This window comes from Symphalangus syndactylus, chromosome 17, assembly GCF_028878055.3.
Source record: "Symphalangus syndactylus isolate Jambi chromosome 17, NHGRI_mSymSyn1-v2.1_pri, whole genome shotgun sequence".
Classification (NCBI taxonomy): domain Eukaryota; kingdom Metazoa; phylum Chordata; class Mammalia; order Primates; family Hylobatidae; genus Symphalangus; species Symphalangus syndactylus.
Genome location: NC_072439.2, coordinates 96,131,321 through 96,150,966, shown reverse-complemented (window position 1 = coordinate 96,150,966; position 19,646 = coordinate 96,131,321). Strand labels below are relative to the sequence as shown.

At 38.9% G+C, this 19,646-nt stretch overlaps 1 protein-coding gene across 5 annotated transcripts in view; it reads left to right on the top strand.

Annotated features, from left to right (window-relative positions):
- The window catches only part of ATP13A3 (ATPase 13A3), an 85,440-nt gene extending 68,757 nt beyond the window's left edge, over positions 1 to 16,683 (top strand). For all 5 annotated transcript variants that reach the window (XM_063621998.1, XM_063621997.1, XM_063622000.1 and 2 more), the window contains 3 exons: positions 5,547 to 5,627; positions 7,099 to 7,188; positions 13,248 to 16,683. In XM_063621998.1, coding sequence (XP_063478068.1) covers positions 5,547 to 5,627; positions 7,099 to 7,188; positions 13,248 to 13,445 — 369 coding nt within the window. In that variant the 3' untranslated portion in view covers positions 13,446 to 16,683. The remainder of the gene's footprint in view (positions 1 to 5,546; positions 5,628 to 7,098; positions 7,189 to 13,247) is intronic.
- Positions 16,684 to 19,646: the final 2,963 nt, after the last annotated feature.

Sequence of the window (19,646 nt, the reverse complement as noted above, 5' to 3'; positions counted from 1 at the left end):
CTGTATAGTATACAATTGTAGGAATATATTAAATTCATTTCTCCATCCTCTGTTGGTAAATAATTACTGAACATATTGCTGCTATGAACATATTTTTACATGTCTTTCGGTGTATGGGGGTAAGTAATAGTGTATGAAAGAGTGGAGTAGGAGTGGTTTATCCCAGGTACAAGCAGTGAGAGAGTGGTGTGATGCTGTAGAGAGTTTGCAGACTAATCAAGCCCAGTAGAAGTCCATCTGCTTTTTAAATGTTGCCATGTGCTGGGAATTCCAAACACTTCCAGTGGTAATATACTCCTTCACTACTACCCTTGGCAAACCACTAGGGACAAAAGTGTCCTCTGGTGTATTCTGGTATCATGATGAGCATGTATTCTTCAGCTACCATTTGCCAAGTTGTTTTCCAAAGTGATTGTATCAGTCATCCATCAGTGTTTGACATCCTGTTGTTTCACATCATTGCCGACACTTGGTCTTGTCCAGTGGGTGTAAAATGTTATATCATGATGGTTTTACTTTGCTAATTAACTTTACTAATGGAGTTGAGCATTTTTTCATATGTTTAATGGCCATTTTTATTTTCTCTGTGAACTGCCTATTCATGCCTTTGGCCAATTTTTTCTACTAGGATGTTGCCTTTTTTTTAGTTTTCAGAGTTCTTAATGTATTATATTTGACTGTATAGTGATAAATACCTTCTCCCAGTTTGTGGCTTGTCTTTTTACTTTGTTTATAATATCTCTTTTTAAAAAACAAATTTATAATCTGACAAGGCAAATTTATTAATTTATTTGTTCCTTGTGTCTCAGTTTGGCAGACTTGTCCATCTCAAAGTTATAAAGATACTCTCACATTTAGTCTTTAATCCATCTGGAGTTAATTTTATGTATAGCTTTTGAATAGGGATCAAATTTCTTTTTCTTTTTTTCTCTTACGCATACCCATTTGTTTCAGCAATTGCTTATTGAAGTTTGTCCTTTCCACTGATATTCAGTGATATGTCTTTTTTTTTTTTTTGAGACGGAGTCTCGCTCTGTCGCCCAGGCTGGAGTGCAGTGGCGCGATCTCGGATCACTGCAAGCTCCGCCTCCTGGGTTCACGCCATTCTCCTGCCTCAGCCTCTCCGAGTAGCTGGGACTACAGGCGCCCGCCATCACGCCCAGCTAATTTTTTTTTGTATTTTGAGTAGCGATGGGGTTTCACCGTGGTCTCGATCTCCTAACCTCGTGATCCGCCCGCCTTGGCCTCCCAAAGTGCTGGGATTACAAGCGTGAGCCACCGCGCCCAGCCAGTGATATGTCTTATATCAGTTTCCTTCCTTCCTTCCTTCCTTCCTTCCTTCCTTCCTTCCTTCCTTCCTTCCTCCCTCCCTCCCTCCCTCCCTCCCTCCTTCTGTCCCTCCCCTCCCCTCCCCTTCCTTCCTTCCTTCCTTCCTTCCTTCCTTCCTTCCTTCCTTCCTTCCTTCCATCTGTCCGTCACCCACGCTACAGTGCAGTGTTATGATCTCAGCTCGCTGTGGCCTCGACCTCCTGGACTCCAGTGGTCCTCCCACCACAGCCTCCTGAGTAGCTGGAACCACAGTTGTGCACCACCACACCCAGCAAATTTAAAAATTTTTTGCAATAAAAATTATAAATGGGGTTTGTAATGGGGTTTCACTGTGTTGCCCAGTCTGAGCCCCAACTCCTGGGCTCAAGTGATCCTCCTGCCTCAGCCTCCGAAAGTGTTAAGATTACAGGCATGAGCCATGGTGCCTGGCCGCAGTTTTCCATATATATGACTAATAAGGTTTTAGGGACTCCGTATTTTGTTCTTTAGTTCTCTTTATTTGTGCCAGTACTATATTGTCCATGTTACCATGACTTTATAAGAAATCTTGATACATAGTTGGGTGGGACTCCTACCCCCATCTCACATTGTTGTTCATCATGACCTTTTTGGCTGTGCTTGAGCTTTCCTTCTTCCTCCTTTTTTTTTGTGTGTGTTTGTGTGTGTGACAGAATCTGGCTCTGGTACCCAGGCTGGAGTGCAGCCCACTGCAACCTTCGTCTCTCAGATTCAAGCGATTCTCTTGCCTCAGCCTCCCGAGTAGCTGGCACCCGCCACGACGCCTGGCTCTGATTTTTTCTATTTTTAGTAGAGACGGAGTTTCACCATGTTGGCCAGGCTTGTCTCGAACTCGTGACCTCAGGTGATCTCCCCGCCTTAGTGAGCCACTGTGCCCAGCCAAACGTTTCTTCTTAACTTTTAAGTTTAGTTTGTCAAATACCAGGAAAAGCCCTCTGGGAACTATTAGAATTACACAGAGTTGATCAATAAATTTTGAGGGTGAATTGATTAGTTTTCCTTCCCACAAACAGTATCTTTTTCTGTTTCTGTCTTTTTGCCCTAATGTCTTTCAGTAAGTCAGACAGTTTTCTCCCTAATGGTTTTTGCACATTTTTTGTTAGATTCTTGGAGTAATACAGTTTTTGATCCCTTGATAAATTATAATTAAAATGACATTTTCTAATTTTTTATGTTGTTGAACTCAATACAGTTGTTTTAGATATTCATCTTGTTCCCAGAAGCCTTATCAGACTTTATTCAGACACATTTTAGATTGTCTAGGATTTTCTGTTTAGACAGGCATCATATATAAGTAATTACAAGCTGTAATTACTTACTTGACTCCTCAGCAGTTTGTTTCTGACATTTCACAGTCCTTATGTGCTTTCTCTGTATTTTTCATGTCTTAATGTATTGGTTATAGTGATAGTGATATCCTTGTCTTACTCTTGTCTCTAAAGGAAGTGTTCCTAATAGTTCACCATTAGATACACTGTTTGCTCTATATTTCTAGTATATAGTCTTTAGCAGGTTAAGGAAGCTTCCTTGGTTGTACAGTGTTGTTAACATAAATGGTTTTAAATTTTTATCTAATGTTTTTTTTTTTTTTGAGATGGAGTCTCGCTCTGTCACCCAGGCTGGAGTGCAGTGGCATGATCTTGGCTCACTGCAACCTCCACCTCCCGGGTTCAAGCAATTCTCTTGCCTCAGCCTCCCAAGTAGCTGGGATTACAGGTGTGTGCCACCATGCCTGGCTAATTTTTTGTATTCTTAGTAGAGATGGGGTTTCACCATCTGGCCAGACTGGTATTGAACTCCTGACCTCGCAATCCACCCACCGTGGCCTCCCAAAGTGCTGAGATTGTAGGTGTGAGCCACCGTGCCCAGCCAATCTAATGCGTTTTCTGCAGCTATTGAAATGGTCACAGTTTTTCTCCCTGAACAATGTGATGAATTATAGCTGATCAGTATTCAAATATTGAACTAACTTTGCATTTCTAGAATAAATTCAGTTTGGTCATGATGCATACTCTTTGAAATTTGGATTTAGGTTGCTATGATTTTGTTTTGGATTTTTGCCTCTGCATGAATGAGATAAGATTTAATTTTCTTTTCTTGTGTGTTACAGACAGGTTTGATCTTAAAGTTATATAACTTAAACTTACAAAGTTTGTGAAATGAGTATTCCATTGCATGGACTTTTTCGTAATTTGTTTAGTCTTGTTTTGCTGGATATTTAGGTTGGTTCCAGTGTTTTACTATTAGAAACAATGTGGTATTGTAAGGAGAATGGTGTGAACCCGGGAGGCGGAGCTTGCAGTGAGCCAAGATCACGCCACTGCACTCCAGCCTGGGCAACAGAGCGAGACTCCGTCTCAAAAAAAAAGAAACAATGTGGTATTGTAAATCCTTGCACACTTCAGTTACAGACAAATATATATTTATAGCCTAAATATGCAAAAGTGGAATTGCTTGGTCTGAGGGTATCTGTAAATTTAATTTTCATAAATTCTGCGTTACTGAACTTTGAAGATATTCCAGGTTGTAGTCTTAGCAGCAGTATATGTCTGTTTCCCTGCTGTTTCATTGAGGGGTTTAGATAAGCACTTACAGTAAAAGGAGAAAACAAAATGCATTATATTTCTCTCCTGCTGCACATGTCTTCTGTTTCACAACCAACTTTTTCTTGAAATAGTACCACATTCAGCTCACCTCCCACACATTCGTCAACTAGTCTGGCATCTTCCCCTGCCAATCTACTGAAATTGCCCTTAGCAAGGCCGTTAGCCTCTTACTGGTTAAGTCCAATGGACTTTTCTCCTTAATTTATTTTTTTCCAGTCTTCCTTGACTCCCCAGTGGTATTGGGTGAGTTAGCCATGTCATCACTCTTAAGATACTCTCTTCTGAGATTTTGTGATGCTTTGCTGTCTTCTGGCGTTTTCTTACCTCTGTGACTTCAGTCTCATCTTTCACTTGGGCTCCACTCCCTCTGCCCATTCCTTAAATGTTAGAGTTCCTTACGTTTCTGTTCTTATCCCTCTGGTCACTCAATACATTCTGGTGATGTTCCCTAGAGTCATGGCTTCACCTGTAATTACCATCTGTATGTTAAAGGCTCCCAACCTTTATACCCTGAGCTTAACTCACTACTAAGCTTTAGACCTGCAAATACACTGATATATTGACTATTACTTGGGTGTTCCACCCAACAGATCCCTCAATTTCAGCATTTTAAGAACTAAGTTCATCATGTTCTCCTTCAACCCTATTTCTTCTCTGTGTCTTGGTACCACTATTTATTCAAGTCAGAAGTGTGCATGCGTGTGTACATGCGTGTGTGTCTATCCATGCCTTTTCTTCCTCTTTCCATAGCCAGCCATTTGTTAGATTCTTTCAGTTTTCTTATTCTAAACCTCTTTCTGTCTTTACTACTATCCCGTTTTTTTAGGTCTTAGAAATTAATCAGATTTTAAAGTGAACACTTAGATTGTTTTTTCTTAACTTCATCTGTATAGTTCTTTTATGAATTTGTCTTTATAATTGAGTTTTGACCAGTACTTCATTATTAGATTGGTACCTCTTTTTTTTTAAGGCGGGGTCTTCTGTCACCCACGCTGGAGTACAGTGGCAGGATCTCGGCTCACTGCAGCCTCTGCTTCCCAGGCTCAAGTGATTCTCGTGCCTCAGCGTTTTGAGTAGCTGGGATTATAAGCACACAACCACCTTGCCTGGCTAATTTTTGTATTTTTAGTAGAGACGAGGTTTTGCCATGTTGCCCAGGCTAGGCTCAAACTCCTAGCCTCAAGTAATCTGCCCGCCTCTGCCTCCCAAGATGTTGGAATCACAGGCGTGAGCCACTGTGCCCGGCTGGTACCTCATTATTTAAAGATGGGTTTTTATTTTAAAAATAGAAACTGTTAGACATTCACGATCTAGTAGAGCATGGGCTTTTGAATCTGAGTGAACAAGATTTGACTCTAACCTCAGTCACTTAATATTTTCTTTAACCTTGAGTTACTTAAACTTTGAGTTTTATCATCTGAAAGTGAATATAATATATACCCTGGGGCATTGTTGAGGATTAAGTAGATAATGTATATGAAGGTGTTTGGTACATCATAGGAATTCAATAAATTTAGAAATTATGATACAGTGCTATGCTATGATATTGACTACATACAACAATTTTAACTTTAAAATGTTTTTGCATTGCAGATAGTGTGTGTACCATATCAGTGGCGTGTAACTATGCTCATCATTGTTCTTGTCAATGCCTTTGTGTCTCTCACAGTGGAGGTAAGCACTTCCATAGTCAAATGGCTACCATGTTGCTATGGAATTCTTGGGTGATTTAATGGCAAATGGGAGAAGAGGACAGGTAATATAATGGAAAGCCACAGAGTCTCAGTTTCATCTTAGGCAAATTCATTTAGCCTTCTCTTGTGAACTTTTCCATGAATTGATAGTGGTCATATTAAGGGAGGTGACTTAATTGCACTCACACAGATAGGAGAAAATAAAAAATGTGATAATAAAAATTAATGACGAGTAGAAAGGAGAGAAGTTTGGGGCCTCGGTGGCCCATGAAACTGATGAACCAGTGATTGTGAAATCAGAGTTGGCATGTGCCACCTGTGTTTTGTGATGTACAGTAAAATCTCCCATTTAAGGGAGGAGGGAAGGGAGAGGGCCATTCTCCAGGAAACATAGTGAATATTAATAGCAAGAGAGTTTAATGAAAATATAAAATAATAATCATTATGAACTTACCTAATTTCAGCATTGATTACTGGAGCATCCTCCTTGGTATTTGCTTTTGAGTGATCTCTACAGGTCTTAAGTACCCTTTGATTCATTGTATATTGTGTAGTTACCCTCCCGTTAGGATTGCCTTTAGGTTAGCGTCTCTAAAAGGAGGTAACAAGTTCTCATTGGTGGCTTGTTAATAAGCTTTTGTCTGCTCTCAGAACTACTATCATAATTGACTCTTACAGTAACTATAAAAATGGAAGAGAGAGATACAGTTGTGATTTTTAAGTGAAGAGTTTCATAGCACAGGCTTTTAGATTAAAATAAAGGTAATTTTTTTGAGAAATATATATCCATATATTTTAGTGATAATAGCTCTGGTCTTAGAAATTACGCTTAATTTCAATTACTCCCTAAAAGATGACTTGGTATTTAAATTTGGGATATGATGGGCAGCATGGATATTATGGTACTGACCTTTTGAAGTTGCCCAGTGAAATGTGATTTTTTTTCTATTTTATGGGTGCTAGGAAGCACATGTAAGATACTATATTCTTAAAATGTTTCTTTTTCTACAGCGTAAGTTCATCTTTTCACAGAAATGTTACTTATTCTTACTACCTAAAGAATGGTTTGTGTTGGATGCTGATGAAATTATGTATCTATAGATACGGATATAGAATTAATACTAGATATTCAATGAAAATAACCATTGTGAAGAAAGACTTCAAATTACATAAGCATCATTTTAATATGGGAAAGACCTATTTATACAAAAGCCATATTTCATGGAAAATTTAGAAGTCTCATTTTATCGAGAATTTTATGATGATTTATATTTGTTACAAAAGTCCTATCATTCTTGATCCTTTGGCAGTATTAACTGAAATTCCATATATGAAAATCAAAATATGTTTTTCATCAATTATGCAGCATGTGTGATTTTTTAAAAAGGTGCACATTAATAAAAAAATGACTTAGTCATTATTAATTCTTAACTCACTGGAATATCTCTCAGAACTTCTTCCTTGACATGGTCCTTTGGAAAGTTGTGTTCAATCGAGACAAACAAGGAGAGTATCGGTTCAGCACCGCACAGCCACCGCAGGTTGGAACTCAGCACTTCCTGTTGATTCTTCCTGTCTCTCCAGGCTCTCTGCTTGTGTACCCTGTATTCTCTAACGTGTTCTTGTTCTGTTATGTGTTATTCTCTAGCGTGTTGTTGTTCTATTACGTGTTCCTTCAGCCTTTTTCTCTGTGCTTGGCATTTCATTTCTTATAAGAAGTCCTAGAAAATTCATGGCCAACATTTGTTAGAGGCTTTTCAAGATCAGAAATTTCGTAAGTCTCCTTTCCATTCCAATCCTGATCCTCTATTCGTGTAAAAGTCTTGTCCTCAAAGGTGAGAGTTAATTTTTCCATTTCAATCTACTATAAATTTTATGTTTTTGTTTTTCATGAGTCCCCTTAGAAGCTAAATGAGATTTATATAAAGAAAGTTTGCAATGAAAATTGTTTCTTCTTGGATCAGAGTCCAAAGGCCAAAATTTTGAAGAATTATTTCTGATTTCTTGTCAGTTACTGTCCCTTAATTTGGAGTGGCTTTTTGGCTTTCTCCTGCGTTACATACCTTACCATTCAGAAGATGATGTGCCTTTTTTCATACAAACCATGGTTTATGACATTTGACTTTTTGGGTCTGTTAAATAGCCTATCATTTGAAAGGTATCACAAGTTCTGTGGTAAAGAGAGAAGAGACACAGAAGAATAAAACCCATTTCCTAGTGTTAGGATGTTAAAGTATAGCTCTTGATACAGATACAGATTGGACGTATTTTTTAAACCCATGCCATGAATCAGAGCTCTTTGAGGCAGCTTTTTAGGCATAGAGAATTGGATAAAATCTCACCCCTTCATTGCCTTACCCATTTTTCTTTAGAGATGGGCGATGTGCTTTACAGATGGGAGCTCTGAGTCTTTCACTCAGCCTTGAGCCACATGAAGCTGGTGGAGTTGAAGAGGACTCCCTGGCATTTTTGGGTTGGGTTACCCACTTAGTTTTAGCCAACTTTTACCTAAGTGGTAACTTCCTGAGCTTTATTTTGGTAATCCAGCAGGCCTGATGTCCTGGTGTAATGCCACAGGCTTGCTTTCTAAGAGGGCCTGCAGAGGACCATTTCCATTTTCTAATGCTTTATGGTGAATAATGATGGAATGCAGTCAGCCTCCATTTTTTTTTTTCCCTGAAAGCAGTGTAATACCAGTTGTCCCTAGTAGTGGGTATGACTAGGGTTGTACAAGGGGCTCAAGTCCTTTAGCAAAATCTCATCTGTGTATACACACACACACACACACACACACACACACTTATATACACCCCAACACCCCAACCCTCCCACCCCCGTATATATAGTTACCTCACTGCATTACTTCAAAAGGTTATCTTTGGCTTATATCATCAACTCTCATGTGAAATATTTGTATCGTATTCCTAGGCCTAGGAAAACATTTAGATTTTTCATATTCTCCCAAGAGATCTCTGACTATTGATCTGAACAAGAAATTGCATGTTTTGAAGGGGAGTAACCCTGGTTTAGTTGAAAGCAGGTATTATAAGTCCCCTTAAAAATATTTGGATTGGAAGACTCTCCTTGCTTTTCAACCAAAATTAAATGACAGAAAATTCTCTTATTTGTCTCTGTTTTCTAAATATTATGAAGAAATATCTGCCCTTCTCTTTTTGTGAGACCAGGGTCTCACTCTGTCACCCAGGCTGGAGTGCAGTGGCGTGATCATGGCTCACTGTAGCCTTGAGCTCCTAGGCTCAGATGATCCGCCCACCTCAGCCTCCCGGGTAGCTGGCATTACAGGTGCATGCCACCATGCCCGGCAATTTTTGTTTGTTTGTTTTGTAGAGATAGGGTTTCACCATGTTGCTGGGTAGATGGAACTACAGGTGCATGCCATCCCAGGCCCAGCAATTTTTTTTTTTTTTTTTTTTTGCAGAGAGGAGGTTTTGCCATGTTGCCCAGGCTGGTCTCAAACTCCTGGGCTCAAGCCATCTGCCTGCCTTGGCCTCCCAAAGTGCTGGGATTACAGGCGTGAGCCATCGCACTCGGCCTGCCCTTCTAATTTTAAGAGTTTGCGTTTCTACCTCTGAAGTGTTCGTGCGAGAGTGAAGGTAGAGAGTAGTCCACAGCAGGTGGGCCCAGCACACCCTGTGTGCCAACTGATTCTGAGAATCATCAAATAGACAGGAATTTAAGTCTTCCTTTTCTATGGTCATGATTAAGGTGTATTTTTAAAAAACTTACTGGCTTTAGGAAAGAGAGTTCTTATAACCTCCCAGCACGAAGTGACATACTTTCATTCTCTGCTACTGTGTGTAGTGTTGCTTCACTGTTCATGTTTGTGGCTCTTCAAGAGCCAGTCATTAGTTAATCATATTACCATAAGGCCGTGGTTCTCAAGCAGAAGTGATTTCCCCAGGGGACATTTGGCAGTGTCTGGAGACATTTTTGGTTGTCACAGTTGGCAGCCCCAGGTGTTAATACTTACTCTCTGACCAAAAAAAAAAAAAAAATCTTTATGTCAGTGATTTTCAAGCAAGATTATTCATCAGAAATGCTTTGAACTGCACCCTTGGCCTACTGAATGGGAATCTTCAGCGGAGACCCCCATCATCTGTGGTTTTCTATAAAGCTTTACCCCTGTTGGAGGAGATCTGTGTCATATCTTCTCTTTAGGAGCATTTGTGCCTACCTTGTGTCTGGTAAACTGAGGGCACTTAGTAGTGGAACTAGACTCATACTACCTGTAATTTGATCATGCCTGAGGATTTGTGCCCAATTTATGTTTTCTTATTTGGTGAAAAATCCAAAAAAGTAGTTTTTATGGTGTAGTGGTAGTCTTTATGCCACTTAGAATATTATTTGAGCTTATATAGACGGAGTGTTAATTCCGATTTTCTGTATTTGTTTTATATTCAGGATTGGTATGGAAGAAGACTTACGAAAACCACAGCTCCATTATCACATTTTTTCCTTCAAGCATGGCATTCTATTTTATATACTGCCCATGAAAGCACTTCCTAAAAGACATTGCTAAGCGTAAACTTGACATTTTTGAAAGTTCTTTTTAGTTTCTCTGCTAAACTATGCATGGTAGGCTCTTTCCTTCTCTGAGGGGATAAATTTGGTCACTGAAGCATTCCTTTCAGAAACAAACTGAAAGATCCAGTTGCTGTAGCTACTGTGTTCTGCTTTAGGGACTTGTGCTGTAGATGTTTTGGAGAGACCCACGTGCTCATTCTATGCCCCCGATGCCCTGTTTCATGGCCTTTGTGTTACACAGTACTTGCCTTTCTCCCTTCACCATCATCATCTCCCTGCTGGCTGACTTCTCATTCCAGCATGCCTGTAGCACCTTTTATTTTCTCTTCCAGTGAATTATAATGTGTTTGAGAATGTGTGTGGTATGTTTGTGTTTATAAACTAACAAACCTATGCTTGCATATAGTGTACTTTTGTGTATGATACTTGGGGGAGGTAAGGGTACAGGAACAAAATGTTTTCAATTATGGTACAGTAGGGGGATCCTTAGTGTTCCTCATGACTTTTTAAAAATTGTGACAGGTGTACATTGTTTCTAATAGGGTTGTGAGGATATTTTTTCAGTGCGTAAAAAGAATCCTATTCAGTTGTTGTTCTATTTGCAATTAAATTAGTTTTAATTTTGTTGGTTGACTTACTTTCCACAAGTAGGGAACAATGAATTGAGATATGTATGTGTTTGGCTTTCCTTAACTCAGCTTGCTACGCATTGCCCTTCAACCTGGCAGACTCTTTGGACAGACAAGTCCTATTATGTTTCTGCTTTTTTCTAAAAAAAGTCAACAGTCAACCTTAGTTTATTTCCTGTGCTAATCTAACAGTGCTACTTAAAAGTGACAGCTTTCGGCCGGGCGCGGTGGCTTATGCCTGTAATCCCACCAGCACTTTGGGAGGCCGAGGCGGGCAGATCATGAGGTCAGGAGATCGAGACCATCTTGGCCAACATGGTGAAACCCCGTCTCTACTAAAATACAAAAAATTAGCTGGGCGTGGTGGCGCTTGCCTGTAATCCCAGCTACATGGGAGGCTGAGGCAGGAGAATCACTTGAACCCGGGAGACAGTGGTTGCAGTGAGCTTAGATTGCGCCACTGCACTCTAGCCTGGCGACAGAGCAAGACTCCATCTCAAAAAAAAAGTGACAGCTTTCGAATTGATTTAGGAGCAATGATTTTTTTTCCCACAATTAGATTGACATATGACACCTTGGGAAAAAAGTAAGATCCAAGTAGTAAACTGTCATCTCAGATGAAATACTCCGTTTGTTGTGTGCCTGTACTGGAAAGGCATTATCTGTTATATTGGATCACCTGAAGAATCCTATACATAGTGACTTCTGTACCTTAATGCTAAATATTTTCCTGTGGACTTTTTTTTTTTAAGGTGATACTAATGTAACTCTCTTTAGTTATGACAGTAAAAAGGTTACTAGGCAAGTAATCTTCAGACTTTCCCTGCCCCCACCGCAGAATGCCATGTAGCTTACTTCTGTCCACCGTTTTTGCCTTTAAATTCTTGGTAGCAGTGCAGCTGATTGTGTTTTGTTGACAGACTTAAGCTAGCAGACCTTTAACATTGAGAGCGGTGAGTTACTGTTTACCATGCTCTCAGCGGGGTCAGGGAGGAGAGGGGAAGAGTAGTAGGTTCCTGATGGTTGTTACAGTTGGATGAGAAAGAGCTATCAAGTGAACTATGAAAAAGCTTTAAGAGCTTTAATTTTAAAGTAGTTTTGCTCTTCTCCATTGGCCAAGTTAGAAACATGTTTCAAAATACATCTATAGCTAACTTGCCTTTTTAAAATCATGAGGCATTTTGGGTAACATTAGACTATATATCTCAGTTATGTTCTACTCTACTTTGTGATCTTACTTCATTTCGAGCTCGTTGTAGCCTGGGTTGTATGTTGATTGGCAAAACAAAATGATCTGGAATTTAAATTTCATTTTGGAGAAGCAACAGCCGAAATCATTACGAAGTGGCTGTTTTTAGAGGTAAATATAACTGCTACGAGTCCCGGTGTAGTCATTTGTATTTATTTCAAATTTCAATTGAGACAAATTCTGAGGGCCCTTTTTAGCCCTCTTTTGAGTTTACATTTCTATGCATTAACCAGGGACTCTGCTTTCTTGTTCTCCAAGGATTATTTATCTATGGCCACATTCACTAAAAACATCAGGATTGATAGAAGGATTTCAGTGACAGCAGAGCTTTTTGCAATGAAATAATACTAAGCAATAGTACCTGTTTTATACCCCTTTCCAGTCATGGAGCACCAACGGAAACCATCATTATGAAACAGTATTGTTTTTTATATTAGTAAGGATGAGGTTTTAAAAGACGTAATTGACATTAAACATGATTGAAGCCCTAATTTTGACCAAACGATATTTACTTCATGTTTTGAGAGATGATATTAACAGTAACAAGGATACTTGTACACGGCTTTCTTCCAAAAATGATCATGCGGCTAAGTTGCCAGGAGCAATAGTACCGAAAGATAGTTTGGGACAGAATGTGAAGATTTTCAAATTAAATATTAAAAATGTTTTCTCTTTCTGAATGGCTTAAGGTTCTTCTTAATACATTAGATATTCTGTGGTAAAGAATCCATATCTGCAAGTTATTTAAAATGTGTTAGTACACAAGAGTATAGGTATATAAAACTAAATGAAGTAAATCATTGGTTATCCCCCCAAAAAAATCTAATCTAAAGAATAATCAGTTCCTAAATAATTGAAAGCTGCCTTTACAAAATAAAACAAAAGAACACACGTTTCGTTGTGTTGCCCAGGCTGGTCTCGAACTCCTGGGCTCAAGCAATCCTCCCACCTCAACCTTCCAAAATGCTGGGATTTCGGACATGAGCCACCACACCCGGCCAAAGCTGCCTTTTTTTAACATGGATTTTTTTTTTCCCCATTTGTTGTGCTCAGAAGTCATTTCCTCTTATTTTTCTCTGCTAATGTGTGCTTTAACAAACCTGTTGAAAACAACAAGCCTTTAATCAACTGGGGTGTTTTTTGTTGTTGTTGTTGTTTTGTTTTCTTATTTTTTTAGGAGTCAGTGGATCGGTGGGGAAAATGCTGCTTACCCTGGGCCCTGGGCTGTAGAAAGAAGATACCAAAGGCAAAGTACATGTATCTGGCGCAGGAGCTCTTGGTTGATCCAGAATGGCCACCAAAACCTCAGACAACCACAGAAGCTAAAGCTTTAGTTAAGGAGAATGGATCATGTCAAATCATCACCATAACATAGCAGTGAATCAGTCTCAGTGGTATTGCTGATAGCAGTATTCAGGAATATGTGATTTTAGGAGTTTCTGATCCTGTGTGTCAGAATGGCACTATTTCAGTTTATGTCTCTTCTGATATAGTAACTTATTTGAGAGCTTTGCTCTTCCTTAAAATAAAAACAGAAAAAGATACCGTCCTAACAGTTAAATTAACAGTCAATCCATAAAGTCCTGTATCTTCATTCAGTAACCCAAATATTACATACATTTCCAGAATTGTCTTGATTGTTACTCTCAGTGATATTCTTTATATTGGGTACAGGAGAAGTTTGGTGTTTGGTAGGTTTTTCAACATCAGTTTTTGAGACCAGTTTACGTCTTCACATTTATGTTCACAACCCCCTTGTTAGAAAAGTCTGTGTTTATATACAGGCTCTAAATTTGTGATTGATAAAAAGAAAATGAGTGTTAATTAGCCTCCAGTGAAAATATACTGAAAACCTGTGTTCATTTGATTCCAATATTTCTTCCAAAGAATTCTATATAAACATATGCCAATTCCCTGTGATGGTCTGGAGTTAGGAATGAGTGTTTATGGTGTTGCTTATAGAACAACTCAGGTAATCTCCATTTCTGATTTTATATTTTCTGTACAAACTGCCTGGGTTTTATTTTTCTAATCAGCAAGGTGCTTCACTGCCTTCTTGAGATGCCTCTCAAAGCTCTTAAATGGCTCCTGTGCTATGTGTGGTGTCAGTAGTCTAATTTGCTTCTGTTAAATGTTGTAGAAGCTTTTTCACTAGGAAATAAGATTCATTTCTTTTGGCAGTAGATGTAGATTCCTCTTTTAACGTTTCTTCACATTTGTTTCTGTCAGGCTTTGTGTTACTTTAAATGTTTTTTAAAAAATTTCTTCTATGTTTTCAATTACCTAAAGACATAGGATAATAGTTTTTTTAAGTTAGAATTTTACCTCATAAAATTTTTTGAGGTTTGATGTATGTCTCTGTCTTATCAATAATGAGGCTTAAAAAATATTGGATTTGAATGGCTGCCGTTTTTTCAAAGCAATATGAATTTGATGAGTTTGTTTTATGCCATTAGGTGGCGCCAGAGGTCAGAACATGTCTATTTTGAATTGGATTGTTACAGATGAGCATATTTGATGCGGAAATTTCTGGGAGAAAAGAAATTGAGGAAATAAAGTTAAAAAATTGACATTCATTGAGCCAAAAAAGATGTGGAGAAACATTTTTCACCTTTCTGTTTGGCCTGATTAACATTTAAATTCTTGCCAAAATTAAGGTAACTTGTAAAAAACGCCTTTTCTAGGTGGATCCAGCAGTCTGGCAATGCCCACAGTTACCGCAACACAGAAAACTGATCGTGCTATAAAACGGACGCTAAACTATTAAAACAGTGTGACATTGTTCTCTGTTCTTCCAGAGCCAGTAACATGCTTGCTTGTGCTTTCTACTTCTAGCTGATCATTCTTTTCCCAACAGATATTTACAAATTTACCAAATTTTACCTAGAATTTTAGAACCAAATGGTTCTCACTCTTTATGCTGCAAAGACCTGGATGATGTTTGGTAACTATAGAAAAATAGAAATTACACTCAGGATCACTGTTACTGCTATTGCCACTGATGATTCCTGCAAAAATATAATCAAAGTTTTCCATCAAATGTATAGTATGCTATTAATACAGATTAGATGATAACAGTTGTTCCATGAATGATTCTATGAAGCTATGCATCTTAGACCTCTTGGGCTGTGAATAGCACTATTTTCTATAGTTACTTATTCTCTGGATCATTTTATAATTTCCATATTCATTTCAAATATGCTTGTGTTATTCTTCAGTGATTTCCACAATTGTGCATTTTATTCTTTGGTTTAAGTATTGAAGCATATAATGAAAGTAATTGCTAAGTAGCAGCTTAAAAATTCAATTATCAGATTGTATTTAACATCTTTAAGAGCATGATCATAAAGAGCTATTTTTGACACCCCCCCCCCCACTTTTTTAACATTTAGAGTTAATAAGGGTTTTATATCTCATCTGTCCATATTGTTTTCAAAGGAATGAGGTGTTTAGGTGGATGGAAAAGCATTTGTAGGAAGTTAGATTTGAATATAAACAAGGTGGGTTATTCACGTTGAGAATGTTATTTGAAGGATACCTGTGAAGCCAGGTGTGGGTTCTACTCAGTGCCATGGGTAGACTGAGTCTTCTCTCGTAGGTCACCATTACATAGTAATTTTGATTCTGAGTTTCACATTAAATTATTTGAGTTTATACAGACCTAAATTTTAAAATCTGTACATATATTATTTTGATGTATTAAGATGAATATTGCTGATTTAAATTTTATTTATGCACATACTTAAAAGGACAGAAATGTCTGGGAAAGTAATTGTTAAATAATGATATGTAACTTTTTAACTTTTTAAATAAATAACAAGATTTTTAATGTGTGTCTCCCTCAGGGTTGTTTAAAGTTTTTTTTCTCCCTCGAGTATAAATAGTGATAACTATAAGTTTTGTATCTTCTAGCACCAACTGCTGTAAAGCAATGCTGCAAATAATGCTTGAATAAAAGTGGCTAAGCCAACAACAAAATAAATACTTTTATAGTAGTTTTATAATCCTTAAATTCGAAAGCTTTCCAAATTGCACTTGCATCTAAACAAAACTGTTGCAGTTTTTACTCTATTTATTTTGTTCCCCATGTTTATGAAAGTCCTGCACAGTTTCAAAGGCATGGTAAATAATATATCAATGTTTATGTAGTCTGTTACAAAAACAGCTATAGATAACATCCAGTGAAAAGCAAAATTCAAGCTTTAGAAAATATTCATGCATGCAATTTTGACATATCTAAAAATAGGTTTTTGTATATTTATGGTGGGAGGTGGTTGGGAACTTTTAACAAAATGGGGTGTTAATTTTTGTACAGTCTGTGGGCATTTACACATTTTTAATGTATTAAAATTTGGTAATTATGTGTACATTAAATTAATAAAAGTTACTTCTAGTTATGATTTGTGAATTCCCTAAGACCTTGGATTTTTTTAAGTAACTTTATATCAGAAATGATACTGCATCTTTATATTTTTAAAATTGTATTGCTGCTCAAGAATGGTACCCTCTTGTCAAAAAGGCATACATTCATAATTGTACATTCAGCATTGTAAATAATCTTATGAAACTTTTTTTGATTGAAGCTATTCAAAATAAAAATTTTAATGAATGAATACTTTTTTTTCTGTGTCTTCATTTGTTTGCTTTTTAGTGACATGAATACTACCCTTTGTGGATTTATTTTCCTGCCTAATAATACTTCCCCATTTCCTTTTTAAAAAAAAAACAAAAGAAACTGTATTTTGAAGGAAATAAGAACAACATTCCGCATACCATACCCTGTGTGTGTGAGCATCCTGGGGAAACCCCTCAGTCAGATGCAGTGTAGAGCCAAATGTTAAATGCGAGGAGGTCTGAGGGAAATGGTGAAATAGAAGAGTAGGGACTTATAATCTATTAATATTTGGGAGAATCAAACCAAAAGCTAATACCATGGAGAGAGAAAATGGTTGTAGAAATCCCAGAGAAGACAGGACCTTTGTGTGTGGGTGGGAGTTGTTTCCATGGAGCTCAGCTCCAGGAGACATGGAGCCTCTGCTAGGGAATATGTGGCTGGCTGTGGTGTGATGAATTCGAGGGGTTAGCTCAAGTTCTTAACAGTCTCTATGGTTTGTGCGGCATGTATGATCATGTCCTCACAGCCTGCTGGTGTGGGCACAGTTCTGCATGTCTCTCCTTCCCCTGTATCACTGCCAAGGGGCAGGGAGTCCTAGGGGCTTGAGTGAGACTGTCCGTGGTCCAAGTTGGGGTGTGGTTGCTCCCTGCTGTGCCCTGCCCAGTGAGTCTCCCTCAGAATAAAAAGGCTTATCTCACCCAGGCAGACCTGCTTTTGAATAGCCAAGCCCCTCAAGCCAGGTAACTGTTTGACAGCAGACTTCTGACCTGGTAATGGATACAGAATCTTGAGACTTGAAGCACTGGAGCTGTCAACTTCCTTGCTGCAAATACTTCTCATTACCTCATCAACTTGCTCAGTGCATGGACTAAGAGTGTTCCCCCACTCTCTGCAACTTCCATACCTACTTTTCCCTTCCTGGACAATCAGAGTGTCTTCCTAAGGAACAAAACGTAGAGGCCATTCTGACTGGAGGTTTTCCTGGGGAAATAGGCTAAAGAAGGGTCACAAGAATTTGAGACATAGGCATCTTACACTGTTTCACAGCTCGCCTTCCCAGTCTGTCATGTTGGCTCCCTGGCATTTTCATGGGCAAGGGGGTGGGGAGGCTTTCACTTTATGTGCCTATGCATGATGGACTTACCAGGTCATCAGTGTAGCAGTTCTGGGCTCTGGAGTTGCGTTCCTTGATCAGAACTGAAAGACCTGCCGCGATACCTGGCAGAGGCAGTGGCTCTTCCCTGTGGTCCAGGACTGCAGGACTTCGGAGGTAATTTCAGTCAACCCAGGCTTTACTGAGCTCTGACTGCATTAGGCTACATCAAAGGGTGATCGGATCCCATGATGTAGACATTCTTTATATATTCTGATATTAAGCCTTTGTCAGCTATAGGTGTTACAAATATCTTTAGTTTGTGGTTTATCTTTCCCCTTTTTATGGTGTCTTGAAAGATAGAAGTCTTAATGCAGACAGCATTATCAGAGTGCTCAAAAGACACATAGACATGTTTTGCCTATAGACAAATGGGCAAAAGGAAACCCAACTTTCTCAAATGAAGTGCAAGTGGGCCTTAATTATGTGAAAAGGTGTTCAAGTTCATCATTAAACAGGGAAAGGAAAAGTTAAAACCATGCTGAGATACCTTTCATAGAAATGGCAAAAATTAGGAAGTACCAAGTGTGGGCAGAGAGGAAGCACAGGAACGCTCATAAATGGTAGGTGTCATTGTAGACCAATACAACCAGTTTGGAGAACAGTTTGACCTTCCCAAGTTAAACTGAACATGGGAGCGGCCGGGCATGGTGGCTCACGCCTGTAATCCCAGCAGTTTGGGAGGCTGAGGCGGGTGGATTGCCTGAGCTCAGGAGTTCAAGACCAGCCTGGGCAACACTGTGAAACCCCGTCTCTACTAAAATACAAAAAATTAGCCGGGCATGATGGTGTGTGCCTGTAATCCCACCTACTTGGGAGGCTGAGGCAGGAGAATTGCTTGAACCCGGGAACCGGAGGTTGCAGTGAGCCGAGATCGCACCACTGCACCCCAGCCTGGGCAACAGAGTCCCCCTCCCCCACCAAAAAAAAGAACAAGTGAGCAAGCACCCTGCAACCTAGCAATGCCATTATTGAACATGTTCAAAGATGTTCTTAGCCTTATTAGTCCCAAAAGGAAAAAAAATGGAGCATTTGAGAATGTTCTTAGCTTTATGGCTAAGCAGAGAAAGAAAAACAACACATACAAAAAAAAAAAAAAAAAAAAACCTGGGTGGAAAATTAGGGCCATGTGGCATGAAAAGGAAGACCCAGGGAAAGTGTGGCCATCTAGGGGTGTGGCTACTGCAATGATCCAGCTTTATCACTAAACTTCCCTGGCATCACAGAGTTATATTGTGCCATTTATGGAAAAACTCTCCCCGCTGCTCTTGGCTTTGACAGTAGGAATCAGGTTATATATGGTCTCTCAGTTTGAAGATATTTGTCATTGAAAACCAGAACATGGGCTCTGAGGTAGGGTCCTTTCCTGACCTATTCTGGTAAAGTCTTTATCCTCAGGATGCAAGCACACCACCCTCTTCCTTTGGAAAGTGTCGAATCACATGCGGAGCTCTAAGTCTTTCAGTTGCTTTGGAGTGCAGAACCATTTCAGGTAAGGCCAAATATTTTAAACATTAGTATAGGAAATTAGAGGGCTCTTTAGTCTGTGTGTGCATGAGAAGTACAATTGCACAAGAAGCAATTTATGTAAAATTTCGCTTAGGAAACATTGTTTTGGCAGATTAGTAGTATGGTGCGCATTTCACAGAAAATTCAGTGCCATGAGTATTATCTTTAGTTAGGCATCTTAGAAATAGTAGCTCTTTACGTTTATGGCTAAGTCAGAAATACTACCCTCAAATTCTATGTGACCCTAGTTATACTATTGAAACTTTCTGTGCCTTTGTGCCTTCATCCTTGAATCAGGG